This window comes from Cajanus cajan, chromosome 8 (genome assembly GCF_000230855.2).
Source record: "Cajanus cajan strain Asha chromosome 8, NIPB_CcT2T_4, whole genome shotgun sequence".
Taxonomy (NCBI): Eukaryota; Viridiplantae; Streptophyta; class Magnoliopsida; order Fabales; family Fabaceae; genus Cajanus; species Cajanus cajan.
Window position 1 is genome coordinate 1670192 of NC_138524.1, and position 24438 is coordinate 1694629.

General features: G+C 29.8%; 3 protein-coding genes across 4 annotated transcripts; 2 read left to right on the forward strand and 1 right to left on the reverse strand.

Annotated features, from left to right (window-relative positions):
- The first annotated feature begins 5992 nt into the window (after positions 1-5992).
- LOC109798293 (Zinc finger C-x8-C-x5-C-x3-H type family protein) lies at positions 5993-13254 on the forward strand. Of its 2 annotated transcripts, none has more exons than XR_014428398.1 (10): positions 5993-6227; positions 6515-6746; positions 7938-8029; positions 9100-9195; positions 9820-9913; positions 10232-10452; positions 10883-10938; positions 11061-11257; positions 12210-12282; positions 12765-13254. XR_014428398.1 is itself a non-coding variant. In XM_020358511.3 (10 exons), exons 1-10 carry the CDS (start codon positions 6193-6195, stop codon positions 12801-12803), a joined length of 1098 nt encoding a protein of 365 aa, XP_020214100.1. In that variant the 5' UTR covers positions 5994-6192; the 3' UTR covers positions 12804-13254. The 2 variants fall into 2 exon arrangements, 1 of the variants encoding a protein (XP_020214100.1); XM_020358511.3 differs by having other exon boundaries at positions 5994-6227; positions 11061-11220.
- A 2457-nt stretch (positions 13255-15711) lies between these two features.
- NARA5 (pfkB-like carbohydrate kinase family protein) lies at positions 15712-19786 on the reverse strand. The gene is made up of 5 exons (XM_020359843.3): positions 19431-19786; positions 19110-19357; positions 18463-18580; positions 17260-17468; positions 15712-16332 (listed from the first exon to the last, which is right to left on the reverse strand). The coding sequence occupies exons 1-5, from the start codon at positions 19668-19670 to the stop codon at positions 15891-15893; spliced, it is 1257 nt and encodes a 418-aa protein (XP_020215432.1). The 5' UTR covers positions 19671-19786; the 3' UTR covers positions 15712-15890.
- A 1090-nt stretch (positions 19787-20876) lies between these two features.
- ISI1 (binding protein) lies at positions 20877-24438 on the forward strand. The gene is made up of 5 exons (XM_020359835.3): positions 20877-21314; positions 21379-21596; positions 22359-22457; positions 22826-22899; positions 24077-24438. The coding sequence occupies exons 1-5, from the start codon at positions 21029-21031 to the stop codon at positions 24300-24302; spliced, it is 903 nt and encodes a 300-aa protein (XP_020215424.1). The 5' UTR covers positions 20877-21028; the 3' UTR covers positions 24303-24438.

The window sequence follows — 24438 nt, forward strand, 5'->3', positions numbered from 1 at the left end:
AATATATCTAAGTCAAATAAACCATGACGTTATGTTTTATAAATCATTAAATGATACGAGGCAGGCTTGTGCATCAAATTAGAATATTAAATAAAATTCAAATTTTTAACTCAACTTGTTATCATTATATATATATATATATATATATATATATATATATATATATATATTAAAAAAAACTCAACTTATTATTGTTTATAGTCTTCATCTGAGAAACCTATTTTGATCAAATGATACATAATTGTTTTAGAATAATTAGTGACTTCAACTTCCAAGTTTAAGTTATGAATACAAAATTGATTAAATAATGAAATGGGTAACTTTATTGTGAATAATAATCACTCCCAGAGAAAGAAATACGACTATTTGTAGTATGTATAAAAATATAAATTAAATTGAAATTTACCTTGATAATTTATATAAAGTTTTTTTACAAACTTTTATTACATTATTTTATGAAAATAAAACTATAATTTCAATTTAAAACAGGGTTCTTAAATTAAAATTGCATAAGACCGACCAGTTCAACCAATTTAATTGGAAAATAATCTAATGACCGTTTGTTAAATCTAAAAAACCTAGACTATTTTTAAAAAAAATAGTCAAATTGGTCCAAAATTAGAAAGAAAAAAAAAGTGGCAGATAAAATCGGTTTGAACTGATTTTTCTAAAATTCAATCTAAATTATTTTCCAAGATAAAATAAAAATACATAATTAATAAAGATTACAAATATGTATAAACTAGTATTTTAATCAGTATATTTCACATGTTGAATATTTATTATATATTAATAAAATTTTAAATAAATTATGTATATATATATTTTTTGATAAGCAAAATAAATTAAGGGAAGTACAAGGGGTATCCCAATCCATTACAAAATACAAAGTCACCTAAACAAAATCCAACGTAATTCATACAAAAGGTAATCACCAGATTGTAATCTCTACCACCATTACAAAACTAGGACCATAAAATGTCATCTAATAATCAAACAAGTTCAATAATCAGAAAACCAGATACAAAACTAATACCATGGTGTGTACAGAATAAAAAAGAATCATTATTCCAGCTACGTAATTTGATTAATTCCACTAAATCCGTAATTGTCACCACCTTGTCTTTAAAAATGACATTATTTCTAGCAAGCCACAAAGACCAAATTGTGGCTAACCAAACCACAGACCACCTCATCCTATCTCTACCACTGCATCTAGGAAATCCAATAAAATGAGCAAAATTTTCATGACAGGAGTTGTGTAAAACTGTTGAAACACTAAACCAAGCAAAAACAGATAACCATACAGAATATGCATAATAACATCCGAATAATAGGTGAGAGGTATTCTCCAAATCTTCACCACACCAAGCACATCCACTAGCATAAATATTAAGAACCTTCCGCTTAATTAAGTTACATTTACTTGGTATCCTATTCAGCAAGATTTTCCAAGCAAAATTTGATACTTTAGAAGGTACATAACTAGACCAGAGAAATTTATGAAGCGGAAAATCTGCGTAGATACCATCATTAATCACCGCCTTGTATGTTGATTTCACATTATATATCCCATCATTAGAATCCTTCCAACACCACCTATCACAAAAATCATTCTTTAAGACAGTTGATCCTAAATCAGCAGCTAATTGTGATAATAAATCTAATTCCCATTAAAATAGACTCATACGTCAAGACCAAATCCACTCAAAACCTCCATCTCTCCAAAGCACCATGTTTGCGACCGATACATCATTGTCAGAAACTATAGAGAATAATCTATTATATTGATTACAAAGAGGTCCCTGACCACTCCAACCATCCTTCCAAAAAAATGTATTTCGACCATCCCCCACCACCTTGGTACACCTATAAGAGAACCAATCAAAGATGTGTATGGAGCATAATCAATGGTCCACAGATCAACCCACCACTATGAATTTTGTACTTTATCACCAACTCCCTGAAAACAACCCTCCCCATAAATAGAAGTGACAACCCTATGCCGAAATAAATTATGTATATAAACAAATATTATGTTTAATATATAAATTATATATAAAATTTAATTGAATAAATATTTTTAAATACATAAATTATATATTTATAATAAATAATTTAAATCATAGTTAATTTTTTTATTTATTGATAAATTATTTTTAAAATATTAGAATTTAATTATAAATAATTATAATAAATTAAAACTAAATTATATATGAAGTTAAAAAAATTCTTAAAAAAAATTCTCATAAAAAAAAAGTATCCTAGAAGTATTTTGCGTAAGATAATTATTTGTATTTTATATACATGAATCAATAAAACTTATAAATATGTATAAATTAGTATTTTAGTCTGTATATATGTTAAATATCTATTATATATTACTAAAATTTAAAATAAATTATGTATATAAATAAATATTATCTTTGAATATATAAATTATATAAAATTTAGTTAAATAAATAAATTATATATTATATTTATTATAAATAATTTATATTATATTACAAGATTATTTTTGTTAATTAAAAATTTATTTTAAGAATATTAAAATTTAATTAATAAATAATTATAATAAATAAAAATTAAATTAATTACGAATTTAAAATTGTTTTTAAAAATCCTCTCATTTGAAAAAATGTCTCCAAAAAAATGATCTACACAAATTCATATTTTATATATAAAAATTAATTATTTTATAAATTAATATTATTTTTCTTATTAAATTTATAATTTAATCATTAATGTTAAATTTTTTTTAAATATCTTATTTTCCTATAATTTTATATCATACTAATTTGTTATTCTCTATTCTATATATAAACTTATTACTATTATTATTATCAAATATTTTTTATTTTCTTAAAATTTAAACCTAATTATCATGATATATTTAATTTGTTTTTGTTTTTTTTTATATATTGAATAATTATTAAAAAATTATAATTTGTTTAATTTTTAGTATTATAAATTATGATAAGATATTTATCTAATATTAAGTTAAGTATTATTTAATTATTATTTTATTAATATTAGTTCATATTCATGTGCAAATAACAATTGAATCGTGAAACTTTAAATTAGTACATAAAAATGAGTTAGAAATTGTGTTTTCAGCAAAGTAGGTTATTGAAAAATGAAAAGTAAGTACACCACCGCTCCTTTATTTGCGCTTTCGCGTTCTCTCTTCCAAATATTTTCTGCCACGTGTCTCCAATGTTGCTATATTCCCTTGTTTTTACAACCATAAATCTATTTCTTAATGAATGAAAACCATATTTGCGCCGTACTTTGTTCAAAGCAAAATAAAACAACAATAATATGGATAAATACAAGAACATAATGCTGAATTGCTGATGGTGTGAATGAGACTTATATGTACGATATTATTTAAAAAATAGTTGGTCTAATTTGGATGTATTTAAAAGTAAACTTCTTTCATTCATTTATACATTTGTTTTTAGTTTAATATTTATATGTATAAAAAAATATACTATCAATGATTCAAAATCATTGAATAAAAACCCAGAAATACCCAATAACAATATCTCCAACAATTATAGATTAAAAAAAATGGTGAATCACATAACTTAAGAGGGTATATATGGTCTAAAAACTAATATAACTTAGATTTTTTTTTTCATTGCATTCATCATCTCTTGATTCTTGTTTTAATTTGAGCATCAAAATATGTATAGATCGACAAATCTTTACCTAAATTTAAAGACATTTATAGGAACATTTCCAATAATTACTAACTAAAACTACTCGAACGTTCAATTATTTGGATCGAATAGTATTGATTAATAAAAAATTGTTTGACGATTTTACTATTTTAAAATCTTATACTGTGTTACATTAACATATCATTACACAACAGTGTAAAAATCATTTGATCGTGAATCAATTCTGAAAATCAAATCCAATTAAACAAAAAAAAAACATTAAAATAATTGTATTCACTTTGATATTTTTCTTCTCTCGAAAGAAATTAAACTGTGCGAAAAAGAAAAAATGGTTTTTATATGTTGTAATGATAAATTATTGAAGATGGTGGTAGTGGGTAGATGGTGTGGGGACAAAGAATAGGACGTGAAATGTGAGATATTGGAATACAAGTTGGATTATTGTTTTATGAACTTTGTAGTCAACAGGATGTAGAAGGGAAAAACAAACTTATCGCTTAAACTTGGCTATTAATTGTCATCGCAATTATGACGGAGAAAAGATAATGAAACAAAGAAGAAGAATTACAAATTGAAAAATTAAAAGTAAGGCGTTGTTTCATTCAATTGTCAATTTTAAGATTTTAATTTTCAAAAATTTAAATTAATTTCCGGTTTTTAATTAATTTGATCCTTGCTTTTATAGCTTTTAGTTTTTCAATATTGATACCAAAAATTAATTTTAATTATTATATTATAAGAGGATTTAAATGATACCAGTGTAACTTTTATTATGTATTATACCGTTCAATAATTTTATATTATATGTGAATTTTGTAAACATAACTGTTAGATTGAAAGTTCATATCACTTTATATATTTATATCATATTTTATTAAAATTGAATAACGACTTAAAGGTAGTCAAATTGTTCATATTTTATTATATTTTCAAATGTATATATTACATCAATTTTGTTTTATAAGAATGAAGTATTAAATCATCTTAGATTAATATAAAATTTTGTATAAATGATCTAAGAGTAAAAAAACTTTTAATCTAACAGTTAAATTTACAAAATTTACATTTAATATTATGTAATACTTAATAAAAATTACACCGGTATCATTTAAATTCCCCTCATTATATTATTTATAGTATTTATTTTAACATTTTAGCATTATTCTTTAACATTCATCTTGATAATGATAGATAATAAATTATGGGTCTTTATCCCACCCATTAATTCATAAAAAATAGATAGATAATAAATTTATTTTCTATTATTTTATTATTATTTATTATACTATATTATTTATTTTAACCATTACATTATTTACGTTATTAATTATTTTTTATTTTTAATTTAAATTTCAATATATTTTAATTATTACAACAACCAACATAATGAAACTAAAGTGCTAATGAAAATAAGCTAATGAAAATAAGACGTAAATTTAAGTTTATTTTATATTATTTTATTTTAAGTATGGTTAATAATATTTCAATAAATAATATAAGATTAATAGTAAAATATTTAATATGAAAAAGTAAAATTGAAAATGCAATTAAAATAATTGTTCTATAAATATAAGGTTGCAAGATTTTAAGAAATAATAAAAAAACTAAAATTAGAATGTAGGTTTACGATTACAACTATTACATAAATAAAGTAGAAAAGACAAAGCCAAATAATAATTGGAAGAAGAGTAAAATATTATATAAATAAGACTAAATTAAACTTATGATTTATCTTTAAATCTTAATTCGTAATTTTCTTCTTCTTATTTTTAATTACATAATTTTAGTTTTTAAATTAAAAATTCATAATTCTGATTTAATAGTCAATTAATGCACACGTTGATTCTAAAGTTCGTTAACATAAGTGATTTTTTTTTTGTAAAAATAGAAAAAATTATAAAAATAGCTTCAATAAAAATTGAGTATAGATTTCCATACTTCTAATCACTTATCACGTAAGTGATTAAGTATTTATACTCATTTTTATACATACAAATTTCATTAAAAAAATAAATCTTTGAACATATTATATTCCTGAGGAGGAATTTTAAAATTGTCATACCAAATATAAAAATAAAACATTTTCGACTTAAGTGGAAAATTTAAAAGAAGCACCTTTTGGCCTTTTAAAGCATCCCCAAAGCCAAAGGTACGTTGAAAAAGTGAAAGTTAAAAAAATGGCTGTTCAAATAGTAAAGGAGGTGTGAAAAGTAAGGACCCAAAGCTTAATACAAAGGCCCAAAACTTAAAATGGTCCAAAAAGTAGACACTGTTTTAGTTAGTCCAGAAGTAGAAGAACCGGTATTTTAAGTTGTGATGGATCAAAGAGAAAAGAAGAAGAAAAACAACTAATTTTCATGCATTTTTAATTTGAAACGACAGAGCAGAACGAGAACTGAATGAGAAGTTGATTTTCCATGAGCGATGCGGTGGTTGGTAGAGAATATAATTGATTTTTAGCTTCGTCTAGGGTTTGTTGAGAATTGAGAGCATAGCTCAACACACAATGAGAGATATTTGTCGAAACTTTCAGCGTGGCAGGTTATTCTTCTTCTTCTTCACTGCTTTAGTTTCTTTTCAACTTTCGATCATTAGTTAACATATTGTTGTGTTGTTTGTGTTCCATTCTCATGCGCATTAGTATGTAACAATTAAAACCTGTGCATTTTCATATTATTATATCTGTTGTGGTTCGCCCTAGCAGGTCGTGCTATCGTATAATCTATGTGATCAAAGATGCTATATATCATTAATGTTGAATTATTCATACCTTTGCATCATCAAAAGTTTTAAAAATGTGATTTAAATTGTTGTCGTTCATCTTTCAGCTGTCAATACGGAGAAAGATGTAGATACTTACATGTCCAGCAACAGAGAAAACCTAATGCTCATGGGTTTGGAGGACAGAACAGTTCCCATCAACAGCAAAATACAAATCCTTTTGGGTTTGGGTCTCACTCTGGCTCTGGCTTTGGCTCGCAACAACAGCAGAAGACTAATAATCCTTTTGGTTTTGGCACGCACAACAGCTCCCAGTTAAATGGGGGGAACCAATTCAAGGTTCACACTCTTTTCCTATGCACATGCAAGATGTGAAGGTTTATTTTTATTGTTTTTAATTGTTAGGCATTATAATAAATGAATATATCATTGAAGCTAGGGATGTTCAAATTCAAAACCGAACCAATCAAATCGGAGAATCAAAAATCGACCCAAAAACTGAAAACTGATGGAAAACTAAAAACTAGCTGTTTTGATCGATTTTTTATTTGGGAGTTGCTTTATAGTGCGAAATTAATTAGATGAAGCATATACAAAATGATGTGGATGATTTCTGTTGTTTTCATAATTATCTTTTATCCTTTATTTTATTAAATAACCAATAAAATACTTACCCGCCAGATTTCGTACTGTTTCGTGTGTAAATTTCTTGTACTATATAGTAATGTTCTTTTTATTTTACTAAACTGCTGCACGGTTCGGTTTGGTTTGCAATTTGGAATTGCAAAATTGACTCAAACCAAACTGCAACTTATATTTTAATATGCTTTTAAATATTTTTTTCTTTATCGATTTATTAATTATTTTCTGCCTCCAAAATATTAGTCAAGGTTATTTTCTTTGAAATGGAAAGTCTCACACAAATTTAATATCTCTGCCTCGACTATCATGGAGTTTTGGCAAAAATGGTTTGATCTTTCACATTATTTTATATATCACCTGGAATGATTCTAATAAAGTCTCAAAACATCTTTTATGCCTTGGAGTTCAATTTGCAACTGTGGTACTAACTACTAACTTGACCAATGACCAATATCAATTGAATTTAGCCAATGACTCCTTGAGAATAAAGATTTAATTTTCTTCTAGTAATTTTTTTATAACTATATAAGTGAAAGTGAAAGCTATTAAACTAATTTCAGGATGAAAAATTATGGATAATTTATAACATAATATTACATATTTTAAGTTGATTTTTAAAACTACAAAAACTGAAACAATTCAAACCACAAAAGATTGATTTGGTTTGGTTTGAATTTCATAATATATTCAAACCAAACCACATTTAATTTCCTTGTTTGGTTCAGGTGACGTTCAAGCCTAAACTTGAACCAAACCACACGCTAATTGAAGCTGTTTAATATTTATGGACTACTTTTGAGGGATTGTCTTTGCTTTGTCTGATTTCATTTCACCTTTTGTAAAATATCTGATTATTTTCTTAGTATTGATGATTTACTTCTGAATCAGCCTTTTGAAAACAAATGGAGTCGACAGTCATCCAAACCCCAAAATGGTGTTTCTCGCCAATCTAATAACAACTCCCAACAAGTGGATCATAAGTAAGTATTTATCAATCCATTTTCTCCATCTCTCATGAATATGAACATTTTTTTTGATGTTGTACCAAGTCAACGTGGAGAACAGGGATAGCCACATCTATGCTACCAAGTGAAGATGTTACCAAGTGAATAACTTTGAATAGTGGTGCATAGAAAGACCCAAACAAACTCTTCATTCCTTGATTGAATCACCTGTGGGATTTTCCATTGATCAATTTTGAAGATACGGATTTTGATATCTTTCAGTTTGTTTGATATCTTTCTTTTTCAGTTAAAGTGGCTCCTTCTCTACATAAATGTCTATGATGTATTATGTTGATTTTTCAATTAAATAAACAAAACATATTTGATCAATTTTGAAAATGAAAACTGATATGTTTCAGTTTCGTTGCACATGTACTTGCATTATTATTTTTCAACTAAAGTGTGTTCCTCTACATATTTGTCTTCACAACATTTATTGTTAAATAAAATTATGTCGCGTGTTACATTGTGTTTCAATGAGCAAAAGAAAAAAAATGTTGGGAAGTCCCACATCGCTTGCCTCAATTCTCTATGGGCAGTTTATATATATGTTGTACAACTTCACTTAATACCAATTGGTTTTAAGATGAAATCTAACGTGGTATCAGACCCTAGAGTCCATTTTCTTGGTTTGCCTATTCTGGTAGACATCGCCTGGTTCGACAAACATGTGTGGAGGGGGGGGGGGGGGTGTTGGGAAGTCCCACATCGCCTGCTTCAATTCTTTGGATGTAGTTTATATATCTGTTGGACAACTTCACTTAGTGCCAATTGGTTTTAAGATGAAATCTAACAAAAATTAGTCATTATTTTGTTTTCCTTTGGCTTTGTGGTTTATTTTGGTATTCTCCAAAACTTTTGGAGAATATCCTATATCTCTTGTATTTTTTCCTTCCTTTCTAATTAATATTTTTTCTATAAAAGGGTCTCAGTATGGTGATTTTAATTTGCATCCATGTTTCCTATAAATGTTTGTGGCTAGTGCCTTTTTTAACTATTGTGTTTTGCGTAAGATTAATTGATATACTTGGTTGATTTAATTAAAGATGCACAGATCCTGAGAACTGTAAGCGGCAGATTGCGGAAGATTTGGGCCAAGAGAAACCGATTTGGATACTTACATGCTATGCTCATTGCAAAGGGTATATTTCTTTTTAGACATGATGGTTTGAAAACATTAATCAAACTTGTTACTGTAAATAATGTTTAATCATGATAGCACCTAATGCGGACAATAGACCAGCTAGAAAAAAATCCATTTTCCTCAAAACCTGTCCAATTGGATTATGTTGCAAAAGATTGTTGACTATTTTTCCATTCATCTTGCCCATGAAACACTGATAAACTGACCACTAATCATTATACAATTCCTCACTCTTTAATCTTTATCTATGAAAGTCCTTTCCAAAGCTGCTGTCCAAAAGATGAGCAAGATCTTATTAGGAACATTTTTCATTCAAATTACAAAGCTTCAAGATAGGAATTCACATAGAAGGTTCACATGCATGATCTCACTTATTATTTACATTTCAGTAAACTGCAGCTGAACCTTTTTTGGTTACTAATGAGTTATGTCACATTGCCACTGTCCACCTAGAATACACCAGCTAAATAATAAACCTGAAAACATAAGGAATTTCTACATAAATGTTATACTTGAAAGAGATCCTAGTGTACTTGTCACTCTTGAAAGAGAATTTGCTCTGAAAAATCTTAACCGGTGCACTAATAAGAACTAAATATAGATTTTACTTCCATTTATGCAGTGCTCCTTGTGACATTGTCGGTGATATTAGCTATGAAGAATTGCGGGCATCAGCCTATGAGGATGCTAAAAATGGGATGAGCTTGCCATCAATAGTAAGAATCCTGAACTAACTTGCCTACAGTTTTAAGGGAGTTTCCAGTTATGGTATCAAGAGAGATTGGATAACTTCGATGCATTTTTTTAGCACCTTTGGGTCTTCATTTTTTCCCCCTCTTGGTTCAAAGAAACCCGTTCAAAGAAACCCTATTCTTTACCTAATTGTAATTAATTTTCTTTAGTAAAATTTCATTTTGACATTTTCTGTTAAAGAAAAGCCTCCTTTACTATTTCATTGTATTGACATTTGCAACTACAAGATTACTCGTGATCAACAATTGTATTGTGTTTGACATGAAAATGTGATGTTGCAGGTTGAGAAAGAGAGAAATATACTAAAATCCAAGTTGGTTGATTTTGAGAAACTACTTTCTGAACCCTACAAAATGCCAATCAATTCTTCTCTTGACCATCAAAAACACCAAACTGTTGGAGCCAATGCAAATCCATTTTCAATAACTTCTCAAAATAATGGTCCTTTGTCAGTCTCAAGCTTTAGTCAACTGGGTACTTCATTAAACATGGGTTTTGAAAGGTAATAATAACCTGCTGGAAAACATGTTCTCCATTTTCAGTTGTTTGGGTATTGGAAAATGACTCAAGGAAATCCAAGGCATAAGAGCTTTTATTATTGTGGTTTAAGATTACAATTTCTTAGATGCTAATACAGAGTAGTTGGATATCAGTTTTAAGTGCCGTAGGCGTAGAATGACCTGGGTCTTGAGAATTTTCGGTCTGAAAACATTCCTATGGTGGCCAAGTGGTTACATACGTAACCTTTGAAGCCTTGTTTCCTTTGGATTTGGGTGATTCAAAGTATGGTGTGTGCTAGAATGTATAAGATGCAGGTCTCCAATCATTGCTTCCCATGCAATGATTTTTCTTCTTGTACATTACTTGTGTATGCTAATAATTTGTTTTTTATGCCTGCTGTTGGTCTAATCTGTTTGGATCTCTCTTGTTAGGCCTTCTGCACCACCAACGAACACTCTGGCGCAACCTAGTTTCTTTGGAAGTGGAGGTAAATATTTTTGCAATTTGGATAGCATTATATCCATACATGTCTTCTGTTTTTGTTGCTCATATATTTCTGACCGTTAATGTTGTAATAAATACAATGAAACTCTTTGGCATCCAATACAGTAAATCTAGGCAGCAGTGGTGTCTTTGGTGCTCAAAGCATCCCCTATTCTGCACCGGTGGAGTCAACAATGTTTCCGGGTTCAACTCAGCAAACATCTGTTGCCTTCAATAACTCTGGAGCCACTACAATGTTTCAAACAACACCAGATGTTCAGTTGTCGTAAGTTCTTTGTCACATTAGTCCAAAGTTCTTTAAGGTAGTTGTCACAATTTAATCAATTTCTGATCTCATTCATTTAAAACTAGTTCAACTGTCTCTAATATTGCGGTGTACAATATTTCAGACCACATGGATTTAGTAAGTATCACATAGACTAGTTATTACCCAGCCAGTCAATGTTGATTATTTACACCAAAAACTTTAAAGCTTGTTGCATCTTCAGTTTAGTTATGCATTTTCAGTTTAAAGCAAATCTTGTGAGCTTGTAAAATTCAATTTTATCATGTCCCTTTAACCATTCTTATTTGGTAACATTTAAAAGATGGCATAACAGTAAATTTTTGTGGCTAGAGCTATAGTCCCACAATCTAACTTCTAACCTAATTGTAAATTTTGAAAGGATTATGATATATTTTTTTTATAGTTAAGTCAAACTATTGAAGATTTCACCAGGCAATATACCTTCTTTTATAACTATTTTTATGAATAGATGAACGTAAGTCTTTTATGTTTTAGGTATTGTACCTTCACTCTTGGTAATTCTCAAATTAAGTTTTTGCATTCAATGAATTAAGAAACAGAAAAGGAAGAAATGATGAATGCTGAAAGCACTCAATTGCCTCAGGAGGTCACTTCAACTCACTAGACAATTAATTGTAGCCCAAGAAATCATTCTAATTTTTTCTGGAAACTAACTGACCAGTGACCAAAACTGCATCTACTTTAATTATTATAATTTGAATAAAGTTGGCTGCATATTCAGTGATTAGAAAGATTTTAATGTCAGTAGAGGTGCTTACAGCAGTAGGATCTATTGTTTCCTTTAACATTGCCTCCAGTTTATATTCGTATTTGAATCTGCTTGGAAACTTCACCTTCGTTAATGCAATTTTCTGAGGTTATCTTTGTATAGATTTGAAGAAATTTCAGCTTATCATGCAAGTTATAAATACTTTTGTTTGTAATTGTGTTGTCATCTATTCCTGCAGAAATAAGTTGAAAGTTGAGAATGTGCCGGGAGAATTCACTATTTGGATGCAAGAGACATGGAATCCGGGAGAGGTAATAATCTTCTGCTGTTATCTAACTGTTAAAACATGACCATTCAGCTTCTCCAAGACATTTTGTTTTCATTTCCTAAGCAGATACGCAGTCAATCATAGTATGGATAAAAGGACAACACTTATATACACTTTCTTTAAGTGTTCTTTGTGCTATTCTTTTGTGAGAGTTAGAGTTTTCCTTTAATAATCTGCCTAATCTTTATGTAGATTGATGAGGTGAAATTTTAATTTTAATTAAAAAATATAATACTTTAAAAAAACTGTATCTAAGTTTTGTTTCGGATAAAATCTGCAATCAAGATCTTGAGTCTTGGCTATCGCTCGTGTTAATTAAAATTACACAAATATCTTCTTCATCTTGGAGCACTAACATTTGGCAGATATAGAGCTACTATTTATTGGCTATATATTTAAATCCAAGGGATAAGCTCTTTATACGTTTGATTTCATTTTATTTTTCTTACTGCGTCTGTTTGGCAGATTCCAGAAGAAGCTCCTCCCGATGCCTATATACGATAGCCAATTGTATATTGCCATCTGAAACACAGTACTCAATACTGCGATGGCACGATTTGATGGTGTTTCGGCCTTTCGTGGTTGAATTACAAAAATCAAATAGCATATTGTAGTTCTTATAAGCCCGACTAAATATCCCAAAATGATTTGACTGCCCAGCACTATCAAGAATTTATTTATTTGATTGGGATTTTAGTTTCCATATGTAATTTTTTAATGCATTAATTTTTCATTGCTTATGCAAAAAATTAGTGTACTTTTTTCTTTATAATGTCAGTATTGATGTCTTTGTTGAAAGAGAAAATTCTAGAGTGTCATTATTTGTGTCTAAATGGTCCAATTGGATGGGTTGACCTTATTAGTCCATTAGTCTCTTGTATAGCAACAAAAATTTATGATCGAGTTGTATTTTTTTTTATAGTTAATAAAATTATAAATGATGAATTTAATATTATTTATGTTGTTAATGTCCATTATAATATATGTATATTGAGTTTTTAATTTCTAGCATGTTTATTGATATGATTGTTTTTTTTTTTGTTATTATGGATTATATTATTTTATTGCACAAGATAATTAATATAATTTTTGCTTTTTTAGTGATTAAACAATGATTTATTAACTTGTTATATAAAATTTAATTTGTTTTGATATTTTGTTATTTTTTATTTTAAAAAAATGAGTAATCCATGGCTTGGGTGCTTGTCTAGGAACCGGGTTGGGATAGCAAAATTTAGCTTGTTATTTGATTGGCCCAATCCAAATACATGGAGGCTCATGATAGGCCAACTCAAACGGGTCACACCAAACCGAATTGACAACTCTACTAAAATCTGAATACTGTTTTTTTTTGTGGACAATTTCAAATCTACGTGATAGAAGTTTTGAAATGTTTTTATTTTTTTTAAATGTTTAGAGGGAGGAAATGATTTTCTAAATTGATTTTCATGTTTATCTACATAATTTATTTACAGGTAGAGTTCAAGTAAAATAAAATCTTGATTGATCTTATAATTAGGATAATTAAAAACTTAAACTATTATTTTAAGTAAAGTAATTATGAAACTTTAAATTGTCCTAATTATAGTAATTAAGAAATCCTAAAATTAGTTTAAATACAGTAACTAGAAAAACAAACTATTACAGTAAATAATCGCTATTGATGTGGGTAGTGATGTTAGGATAAAAGTACATTTAAATTTAAGATACAATCATAATTTTTTTTGGTTAGAAAAGTCTAAAGCATTGTCCTAATGACCATAATTAAAGGAGCCTAAATCATTCTCTTAACTACAATAAAAGAGAAATTAATGATTAATTGCTACAAATCATGGAAACAATGACTATTTGAATATGATCGAGTATTTTAAGTTAGTTTCTTGCTTTTTTAACTAGTTGAAAAACTTTTTTGACTATTCTATTAGTATTTGATAAATAAATTTATTTTAGTCTTGTAATGTTTTGTGATATGCTATTTGAAGTAGCGTTTTCGTTTCTAGTTTAGTTTCTTATATTTTATTTTAAAAATATTTATTGAGTTATCTTTTACGCTTTTGTATACAGGGTATGCTTTATTATTCCTTTTCATTTTCTTTAATGCTTCAGAAAATATTCCTTTTCAGTTTTTATTATTCTTTTTAGTTTTTTTATTATTTTATATTTCACAATTTATTCTAACTATTATATCATTTTTTTAACATTATATTTCAAGATATTGATAATGAGTTATTACAAAAATACTAAATTACTAATATGCCATAGCATTCAGAAATATGAAATGATATTACCATACTAGTTAACATGACAAAATTATGGTATTTACTAGTGTATACTATTATTATTATTATTATTTTATTTCAAACTTAGTTAGAAATATTTATAATATAATATTATAGTAAAATAAACAATATGAAAATAAATAAATAATTGAAATTAAAATATGTAAATAATAATTAAACTTTAAATAAAAATTATAAGAGTTATAATTAATTAAAAATTAAAGTAATTGCTCAAATATATTTTTGTCTACAAAATAAATTAAAATTTACATAAAAATATCATATAATTATTTATTTATGTTATTTTATATTTATCAATCACTCCAACAGATAATTTTATTAAATACTCATTTTTTTTTTACCTATAATTAGAGATTTTGGCTCTCAGTAGAACTTTGAGGTATCCCCACTAATTTTAGTTTAGCTATAAAACTAATCCTCGATCATCTAGGACTTGATCACTCTTAACATAAAAGTTAAGGGTCCTAACTTAGCAATTCAACCATTAACTATCGCCTAATTTTCAATTTTGAATTTTCAGCTAAATTATATGCTACTTTTTACCAAATGTAATCTTTATTTCATCAATTTGAGCAGAAACTCACATACTAGACTTATTTATAGTTGGAAATTAAAACTTTGATTCATACGATATATTGAAATTGTAATCCTAGCAATGCAGTTACAAATTAAAGACTAAAACGAATATAAAATATAAACAAAATACTGGGAAAAAAATTCAACTCGAGTGTTTTGTTTCAGTGCAAACATTTTTAACCAGAGAAAAAGGTAACCAAAATTTGTCATCTCCAATTAAAGAAAATCGTTCATTATGAATGATACCTTCAGTAACAAACTCTAGATTACCTATACATCTATCATGTGTCATAACCAATATTCGTCTCACAGTAATTATTAGAAAAAACCCAGTCCCTCATTGACTAGAAATTAGGCAATTAAATAGTATATAAGTGGAAAGCAACCCTCACCTTACAAGTCGATTTTGTAAGGTTGAGTTAGGCTTAAATCTACTATTCTAAGAATAATCATGATGATTATGATAATAATACTACAAGATATGAATGTAACTCTCATGATAATGACAGAATATAACAATGTAACACACATAATAATAACGATGAAGACTTGACAAAGTCCTAAGTAATTGAATTGCTAGCGTAGCTATTCTTTTTACAATGAGAGTATGTACAAGGCTATTCTTTTGAAACATATTAATCAAATACATGGATCTTATGAAGTGATGAGGAAGAGAAAAAAATTGTAATTCAATAATTCAAAGTGGCACCTCTGGTTAGACGCTGGAAATATGATCAGTGCCAACAGAGGAGGAATCAAGTTGAAATGCAAAAGATTCAGCCAATTGGACTGCATCAGAAATTCTTAGCCGAGTTCCCTGTTGTCCAACAACAGTGGCAGCAACCTTAGATGCTAATGTTCCTATACTTCTCAAATCTGATATGCCTCTTAAGAGACCATAGAGTATGCCAGATGCATAAGCATCCCCAGCACCACATGTATCTACTGGAACACATGGAGAAGGAGGGATATATACAGCTTCTCCTTTTACACCTATGTAAGACCCTTTAGGACCATCTGTGACGGATACTAGAGGAACAAAGTGGCTCAGATACCTTGCAGCTGAAGCAGCACTTTCCTTTGATTCAAAGTTACAAAGAGCTTTGGCCTCATCACCATTTGCAAACACTAAATCCACACAGTTCCCAATAGTTTCCCTGAGGAATGAAAAAATACAAATCAGTTGTAGAAACGTATGATGGATGGGGTGTAACACCTGCAAATATCACTTTTAGGAACCATCTTTAGTTACTTTTGGTCAATTGAATTAAGTGGTTCCTACAGGTTTGATGAGGCAATATCTGCCAAATTGCCTTTCATTCCCCTTCGGTGCTTCACTCAGTCCGATTAGGGGCCAGTTTGTATAAACTTATAAAAAGCCAATTATAAAAGGTGTTTCTGGAAAAGTTGTTTTTTTTAAGAAGCAGATAGAATTTGTTTCTTAAAAAATGTAAAAAACTGCTTATTTTAAAAATAAGAAGTTTATATAAATACACTAAAAAGGCAAAAAAACTGCTTATTTTATTAAAAAAAATGTTATTTTAAGAAAAAAGTTTAAATAGACCATAGCTTTAATGCAACCAGGTTTCAAATGAAGCAATTGGAAGATAATATGTTCCAACAGCATGAAATTAATTGCAAAATTGTGAAAAATTAAAGAATTTCATTTAGTATGATCCTACAAACAATCATCATGCCGTATTCAGTATTGCCTCACATCACATTATGGGGGTTCCTACAGTGTTATTTCCCATATTTTACAAAATTGAGACAAATGCCAAAATTTGGGTAATATGGTAGTTAATATCAGATTTGTGTACAGCTTAAACAACTGAAAACAAAACAAACTCATGGAAAATACAAGAAAAAATAAATTAATCATATCTACCTTATTACACACTGTTACACTTCGGGATAACAATTTTTTATTACGGAATATGAGATTATGTTCATTACTATTTTGGGTACCAGATCAGGATTAATTGGATGGAAATTACATGATATGGGAGAATGAAATCATTTTGACATCCTGTGGACATAAATAGACTATTATGTAAAATACAAAATTCAAGTAGTAATCTTACCAGAAATCATCAAAGTGTCTCTCAATGCAGGAGACATCTGAAGCTGTTATTGCAACCAAGGCACCATTTCTCCGTGCTTTCTCACATGCTTTAGTTATTGTTTTAATAGTATCAGGAAGTTCAAACAGATAACCTTCAACGACAAGTATGTTAGTCTTGGAAACTGCACTAGCCAAGGATGTGTCATAGTTAACAGTTGAAGACGTGCCCTGAAACCAGAATACAGAAATATTAGCATCTTCACTATTCAAATAACATTAGCAAATAATCCAGAGCTCATAGAATATGCCACTAAAGCTAAACTTCGAAAATGCCTAAAATAGTATATAAAGACAGGATAGATGCTGAAAGATACAGATGAGAAGAAAAAATCTCCTCTACTTGAAAAGTTTGACAACCATTGTGCTTCATATTATCAGCAAGAAGTATTACTTAAAGAATAGATAACACTGGATTATATTGTAAATAATGTACATGTTCATAGTCAAAGCATTCAACTAAGAAACTAAGCATTTTTTTTCTTATATAAATCATAGGTACCTTCAACTAGAGATAATCCTATTCAAGTCAGGTAATTGAATAGAATTCACATGTTTATGAAATAGCAAGTGTTTTCTTCAATATATACAATGAAACATAAATTACACAATTCAACTTTTGAATATATCAAATCAAGAAATATTTTGAACAACTCCTATAGTTGACTAATTAAACCAGTCAATTAGATATGTAACTGTGATGAAGCTAGAGGGGATGGAATGGAGAAAAGAATAAAAACTATGTAAATTGTTATTATTATATTTATTTAGAAACATCTAGCCATATCAATTCTTATATATAAAACATGAACGACTATCTGGCGCGAGAACATTTTTAGAAGTTTTTCTTCATCGAGAAAGTTTTTAGAAATTTTTTTAACTTCATATCTAATATAGTTTTTTTTTTGTCATAATTATTTATGAATTAAATTTTAATATTTTAAAATAAACTATCAATAAATAAAAATAATTTTGTGCTACATTATAAATTATTCACCATAAATCTAAAATATAACTTATATATTTAAGCATAGTATTTATTTATATCGATAATTTATTTTAAAATTTTAATTATATATAATAAATATTTAACCTATGTAATGCACAAGTTAAAATACTAGTAATGGTGAAATTGCAAGAAGGAATGTGCCATCATTTTGTAAACCTGATATGCAAGCATTGTGCGCTGGGCATCTGGAGTTGTGAGAACTATAACTGTTCCAGTTGTCCCATCCTTGATAGGTGAGGAAAGAAATTGCACATTTGCTCGGCGTAGTTTTTCCCTAAAAGAAATTAAAAATAGAATGTAAACATGCAATCCATGTAACTTCATAAAATCTCACTTGCCCAAAACGAAAACTGATGGAATCATTCAATAACACAGAAACCTATGTCCAGAAGATGAGTAAACAGTACAGTGGTTTAATGTGTGAGACTAGATAGCCGGCTTTGGATAAAATTTTGAGCACTTTACAGATATCAACAGAGCCTGGTCTACACTTTTCTAAGCACTATAGCAACCAAAATGTATATAATAGTAAATAGAACATGTGTAACACAATAACAGGACAAAGAGTATAATCTTCTCAAGTTACCCTCTATTATCTTTGATGATTACCCATTATTATGATCATGTTGTATCCTATGTTTTAAAAGTAGAGAAATATGGTAGCAGATGATGAGATACGGAAGGAACAGCTCACAGCTCTGACTTAGGGAAGAAGAAGAAGAAGAAGAAAAGCATAAAAATGAGAATTTGAAGTAAGTAGTAAGCATGAGAATTTGATGAAAGTGGAAATAATAAAGAGAAACCTGTAGAAGCCACCCAATGGATCACTCCCAACACTGCCAGTCATTGCGACATGAATAGCAGGAGTTCCAAGCCTTGCCAGAGCAACTAAGCTATTCGAAAGGGATCCACCCGCCGCAGCTTTGTAGCTGCACCCATCCATAGCCTGCAAAACTCTGCCTCTTTCCTCGTGATTCACTACTTTCCGCGTTCCCTTCTCCAACCCCAAATTCTTCAGGAAATTATCATCAACTGTGCCAGAGAAGTCTACCTAAAGGAGTTTCCAGTATAATTAAAAAAGAAATAATACCAAAAATGAAGGAGAGGAAGGAAAAGGGAAATACCATAGCTTGACCAAGACCCAAGACGTCCCATCTTTCAGGCAAAACGAGGGAGCTAAGAGGGGCTTCTTCTTCGTCTTCGTCGTCGTAAGAAGTGTGAGGGGTTGGAAGCCCACATCGTAGGGAAAGGGAGGCGAGGCTGCGGCGGCATATGAGAAAATGGGGAGGGCGGAAAGAAGGGGGAAGGGGAAGAGAGGTTGAGAGATGAGGCGAAGAGTAGATACGAACAAGAGACAGAGACATGGAAGGTGCTGCTTTGTGTCCGAAGAGAGACACAAAGAAGAGGTGGATGTTCGATGTTCGATGTTCGACTCTTGCAATGGTTCAGAGGAAAGACACGACACATAACATAACAGATAAGGAAGAATGGATGAATGAATTGAAGCCTCCAGGTATAACTCAAATTACGAAATCACCCTTGCCTTCTCACATTTCTACAAATTCCACGCAACCACCTCAAACATTACGTTAATAGTAAAAACATAATCAAATCTTAGCAATGCATTGATTCACCATGTCTAAATATTTTTTGTCCTTAATACATTAGACCATGTTTCAACTTTGAATGGCCCGGACCAACACACGTCATATCTATTTTTCTTATTTGTCTTAATAAGAAATGATAATTATTTTGATATACAACATGGAAGAGGAGGTGTTTGTAAACAAAAAAAATGTTACTTCCTCTCTTGTTTCGTAGTCGTTTAAAGTTTTTCACAAAATTTTAAAAAATTAATATTTTAGTTTTTAAAAATATTTATTATTTATTTTTCTGTTATACTTTTAATTTATTTTATATTTAAGTCTTAAAATTGTTAATTTATATATATATATTTATTATTTTTATGTATCTTTTGAGAAGTTTATGAATTAATGTATTAATTATTAAAATACACATGTGAATTGTAACTTACTCTATTTAATCACATATATCCATAAATTAATATATTAATTATTAGAATACCCATATTAACAGTAATCTACTCTATTTAATGACATAAATGATTGGAAAAAAATAGATAGATAATAAAAATAAATAAATATATTATTTAATAAATATAAATTAATTATAAAGAGTAAAAAAAATAAAAATTAATAAGTCATTAATTTTAGTAAAGTGACAATGAAAAAAATAATAAAATACTAACAAAATAACTATAAAAAAATGGAAGGAGTAGTGTATTACCTCTATTCGATTTTTTTCATAATTATTTTGTCAGTATTTTATTATTTTTTTATTGTCATTTTTTTTAAAATCAATAATTTATTAATTTTTTTTTTCATTTTTATCTTTTAATAATTAATATATGTTTAACTACTTAAAGAGTGAACATAAAAATAGATAATAAATATTTTAAAAAATTAAAATATTCTTGATTCTTTTTGTATAAAATAACTTACCGTAAAAATATAATTTTTTTTTAATATTTATACCTTTTGCTATAGTTAACAAACATGTAAAAAAACGGGGTAAGCAAAGATTTTCCTGCAATTTTGATTCTCTCTTGAGAAACCCTAATGAACGCGGATCCAGTGCATCATGAGTGGCAATCGAGATTGAGGAATTGGAATTGGTCTTGGTTGAGCAAAGGAAAAGAGAGATGTATCTGAAGAAGCCGTTATGGAGTGAAAGTGGGAAAGGGGATGAAAGCGCAAAGACAGAGGATTACGGTGCAGTGAGCGAGGTCGTTAACTCACTGCAACAACACAGAGTCTACAGAGAAGTCACTCTTGCCCTCAGAACGGGCCTCACCGACGCACGTGCCGAATTCTCCTTTCTCCGTGTCCGTGCTCTCCGTTCCATTCTCAAATTCCTGCGTTCCGTTGCGGAGTCCGACTCAACCATTCAATTGTTTAACCAAACCCAATCCATTCCCCAACTCCAAGGTCCGTTTCTGTTGTGTTTTCCTTTATTTTGAATCTGTTTCTTATGCGGTGCTCCTTGTTGCAGTGGTTCCGGTTCTGTTTCAGCACTCATTGAGAGAGAGTGGGGATGATTACGGTGAGAACAGGGTTGGAGATTTGAGTCACGTGCTTGGTGTGGTGCCAAAGAAGTTGACCAGTCCATCCACTGATGCTGAAGTTGCGCTCGCTCTTAGAGTCTTGGAAGGTTGTTGCTTGCTTCACCCACACAGTACCGCTCTCGCCCATCAACACAATGCCATTCAGGTCCCCTTATTTACTGCCTTTTCGTGTTTTTCCATTCAACTGTTAGGGATTGAGTTAGGGTCACACTCCCATTCTAAGATGAAGACTGATTATGATGATGATATGTGACTTTTCCATATATGATTTTTAGCAATTTTTGTCTTCTTATTTATTGAAAAAGAAAGAAAGGCTGAATGCAAACATGGCAGATGTGATGTTCTCCTCGAGGAAAGGAAAGGAACAGAACGTATAATTTTAAAAGAGAACAACCAAATTGATACAATAGCCCCCTCCTTTTGTGCTCATGGACGGTCTTGTGCTGATTAGTTTTTACATCAGCACATAACATAAACATGAGCTACAGTTACTATTGCCACCATGTATTTTTGTGTGTTTCAATGTCTTTATGGGAGAAGCATTTATCCATTGTGGCAAATGGATTGTAATTCCTACTTATATCTTATCCTCATTTGATTTAAGAAAAAGAAGGATAATCCCCTTCAATTTTTCACATTAACAAGGAGACCCCCTGATGCCATGATTGGAAGTGGAAGCCAAATAAAAGGAAAAAAACTCTTGCTCATATAAAATCCAAAGGAAAATAAATAAAGTTTATCCTGTGTTTTGAGCATTGCACTGCCATCATATGCAAGATGTAGTGCCACATAAATAGTGCACATGCATAGGGCAATCCCCTCTCTCCTACCAAATCCTCTAAACTTTGAAGAACTGAAATGTTAGATACTGAGTTGTTTATGTAAAAAATTTCTGCTACCTTTGCAGGTTTTAATGAATATTTTATCCACTCGTGGAGTACTGGAGCAAGGTGCATGTTTAGATGCTCTAATCTCATTGATGGTGGATTCATCATTCAATCAAATGGTACCCTGACTCTTGCCCTGACATCTTTTGCATATTTTTTTCTTTTCATTCTAGTTTTAACATCTAGTTTCTTTTGTATTTCATTTATGCTTTAAGAATTGAGATTATTACTTCTATATTTGTTTCTTGGTGAGGAAAAGTTGCAAAATAATTTGTCAGTTATCATTACCTATAAAGGGAACAGAGTTTTGCTGCCAAGAATTTCCTCAGATTTTTCTCTTTTGTTCTTTTTTGTTTAAAAGAAATTTTAGAGTTTTGCTTAGCAGATATGATTTACCCATCAGTATTCCTCTTGAAGCTTAGTAGAATTTTCTGAACATTTTCTTTGCATTCATTTTATCAAATTTCTCTCGATAATTATTTATCAGGATTTTGAGAAATGTAATGGTATTATGGAAGTTGCTGACCTTCTAAGAGACAAACAAGTGGACGAGAATCTCAGGTACTACTTCTTTTTACAACCAGTCTCATTCATTTTAATGCTCAATACTTGTCTAATATGGATCTCTGTCTCTCTTCTGTACATAACTAGTCTGTAGTTGCTCTATTCTTATAGGTCGCGCTTTGTTAGTATTGTAAAATTGTCTTAGCTTACCGTCTCATTTCTTCATGATATTATGTAGACTTGTTATATATTAGAAGAGAGCGTCAGAATTTCTAATTTAGCTAGCTCTGATCATTGAGCATATATCCTATTTCGTTATCTGAAATGTAAAGAATACGTGAGTGGTAATGATGTGTCAGAGATTGCTCTGCTGGAGTAGAGCAGTTAGAAAAGAAAACAAGACTGACATATAGAAGAGATGAAGGGAGAAACTGCTTAGTAAAAATTCTGGCGTAACTACATTGAAATGCCCTAAACCTTGGTCAAAAGTGGACAACTCCAAAGCAGTACCTCATTTTCCATTTAACACCCAAAACCCCAAACAAAGTTAGCAAAGTATACTGTCAAATCAGTCAAAAGTCAGTTATCTGAAAACAGCCCAAACATGTTACTCGAAACTGCCAAGCTACCACACAAGGAAGAAAAGATGGCTATTGGTTACAGAGCATTTATGGTACCTACAGGCATGTCATGGAAAGGGCATACGAGGTCTCCGCACATGTAACGAGTCATTATTGTTTATCATATTAAGTATTGCCAGTCGAAGTAAGAGCTATAGCCTAGACATTTCATAACAATTGAAACATGGGGAGAGAGGTTGCCAATAAGAAATTGGGAAAAAATTTACTGATGAAAAACCCTGAAGGCCCTAAAGTCCAAGTGCATGCATCTGGTATTAAAGGTATGGAAGGAATCAAGAACCAAGAATGCCATGCAAAGACGACATCCCACATCAAATTAGAAGTCTATTTTTATTTTTTAAAAATTTGATTGTCTAGTTTGTATAAAGGAGTTTCTGAAAATTGGAATGGATTGTAAATTTATTAACTTTGATGTTTTTAAGCTTGTTGTGCCGTATTTTTGCCATGGAAAAACATGAAAAATATATAGTAAACAATATTTTTTTAATAAAAACTTGTTTTTTTTTAATTCTTATTTTATGTATGTTTGTCATGTGGAGCTTGCTGTCTTGAGATAACTCGATTATAAGAGTAAAGTGCATGTCATTTGTTAGGTTAAAATGTGGAGAGTTTTTGTTGCTGCTCATTGGACATGTGAACGGAAGAGATAAGCCTCCTTTGGCAACTATACATGAAGATACAAGGCGTCTTCTGGGGGAGAAGTCAGCCTCCTTGATATGGGCAGCCAGTCAGTTAGGGTCAACACTTGATCCAGAGCAGGGACTAACAGCTCTTCAGATCCAGGCTCGCAGGGTCCTTGAATCATTGGACTTGTACTGAATTTTAAGGATAACACGTAATTTTAGCCAATTGTCTTCATTTGATTTGGAAATATTGGCAGAGTATGCACCCTGTCGTTTCCTATTTTGTATGTATATTCTCCTTAGATATAATAGTTGCTTTTGCTATCCGATTA

What these genes read in the sequence shown, in the direction of transcription:
- LOC109798293 (XM_020358511.3), top strand. Translation starts at nt 6,193, where the DNA reads ATGAGAGATATTTGTCGAAACTTTCAGCGTGGCAG. An exon ending in TGCTATGCTCATTGCAAAGG is followed by an intron (nt 9,196 to 9,819) that starts GTATATTTCTTT and finishes CCATTTATGCAG; the next exon opens with TGCTCCTTGTGACATTGTCG. An exon ending in ACACCAGATGTTCAGTTGTC is followed by an intron (nt 11,221 to 12,209) that starts GTAAGTTCTTTG and finishes CTATTCCTGCAG; the next exon opens with AAATAAGTTGAAAGTTGAGA.
- NARA5 (XM_020359843.3), bottom strand. Translation starts at nt 19,670, where the DNA reads ATGTCTCTGTCTCTTGTTCGTATCTACTCTTCGCCTCATCTCTCAACC. An exon ending in TGGGTCTTGGTCAAGCTATG is followed by an intron (nt 19,358 to 19,430) that starts GTATTTCCCTTT and finishes AAACTCCTTTAG; the next exon opens with GTAGACTTCTCTGGCACAGT. An exon ending in AGACACTTTGATGATTTCTG is followed by an intron (nt 16,333 to 17,259) that starts GTAAGATTACTA and finishes TTCATTCCTCAG; the next exon opens with GGAAACTATTGGGAACTGTG.
- ISI1 (XM_020359835.3), top strand. Translation starts at nt 21,029, where the DNA reads ATGTATCTGAAGAAGCCGTTATGGAGTGAAAGTGGGAAAGGGGATGAA. An exon ending in ATCAACACAATGCCATTCAG is followed by an intron (nt 21,597 to 22,358) that starts GTCCCCTTATTT and finishes CTACCTTTGCAG; the next exon opens with GTTTTAATGAATATTTTATC. An exon ending in ATTCATCATTCAATCAAATG is followed by an intron (nt 22,458 to 22,825) that starts GTACCCTGACTC and finishes ATTATTTATCAG; the next exon opens with GATTTTGAGAAATGTAATGG.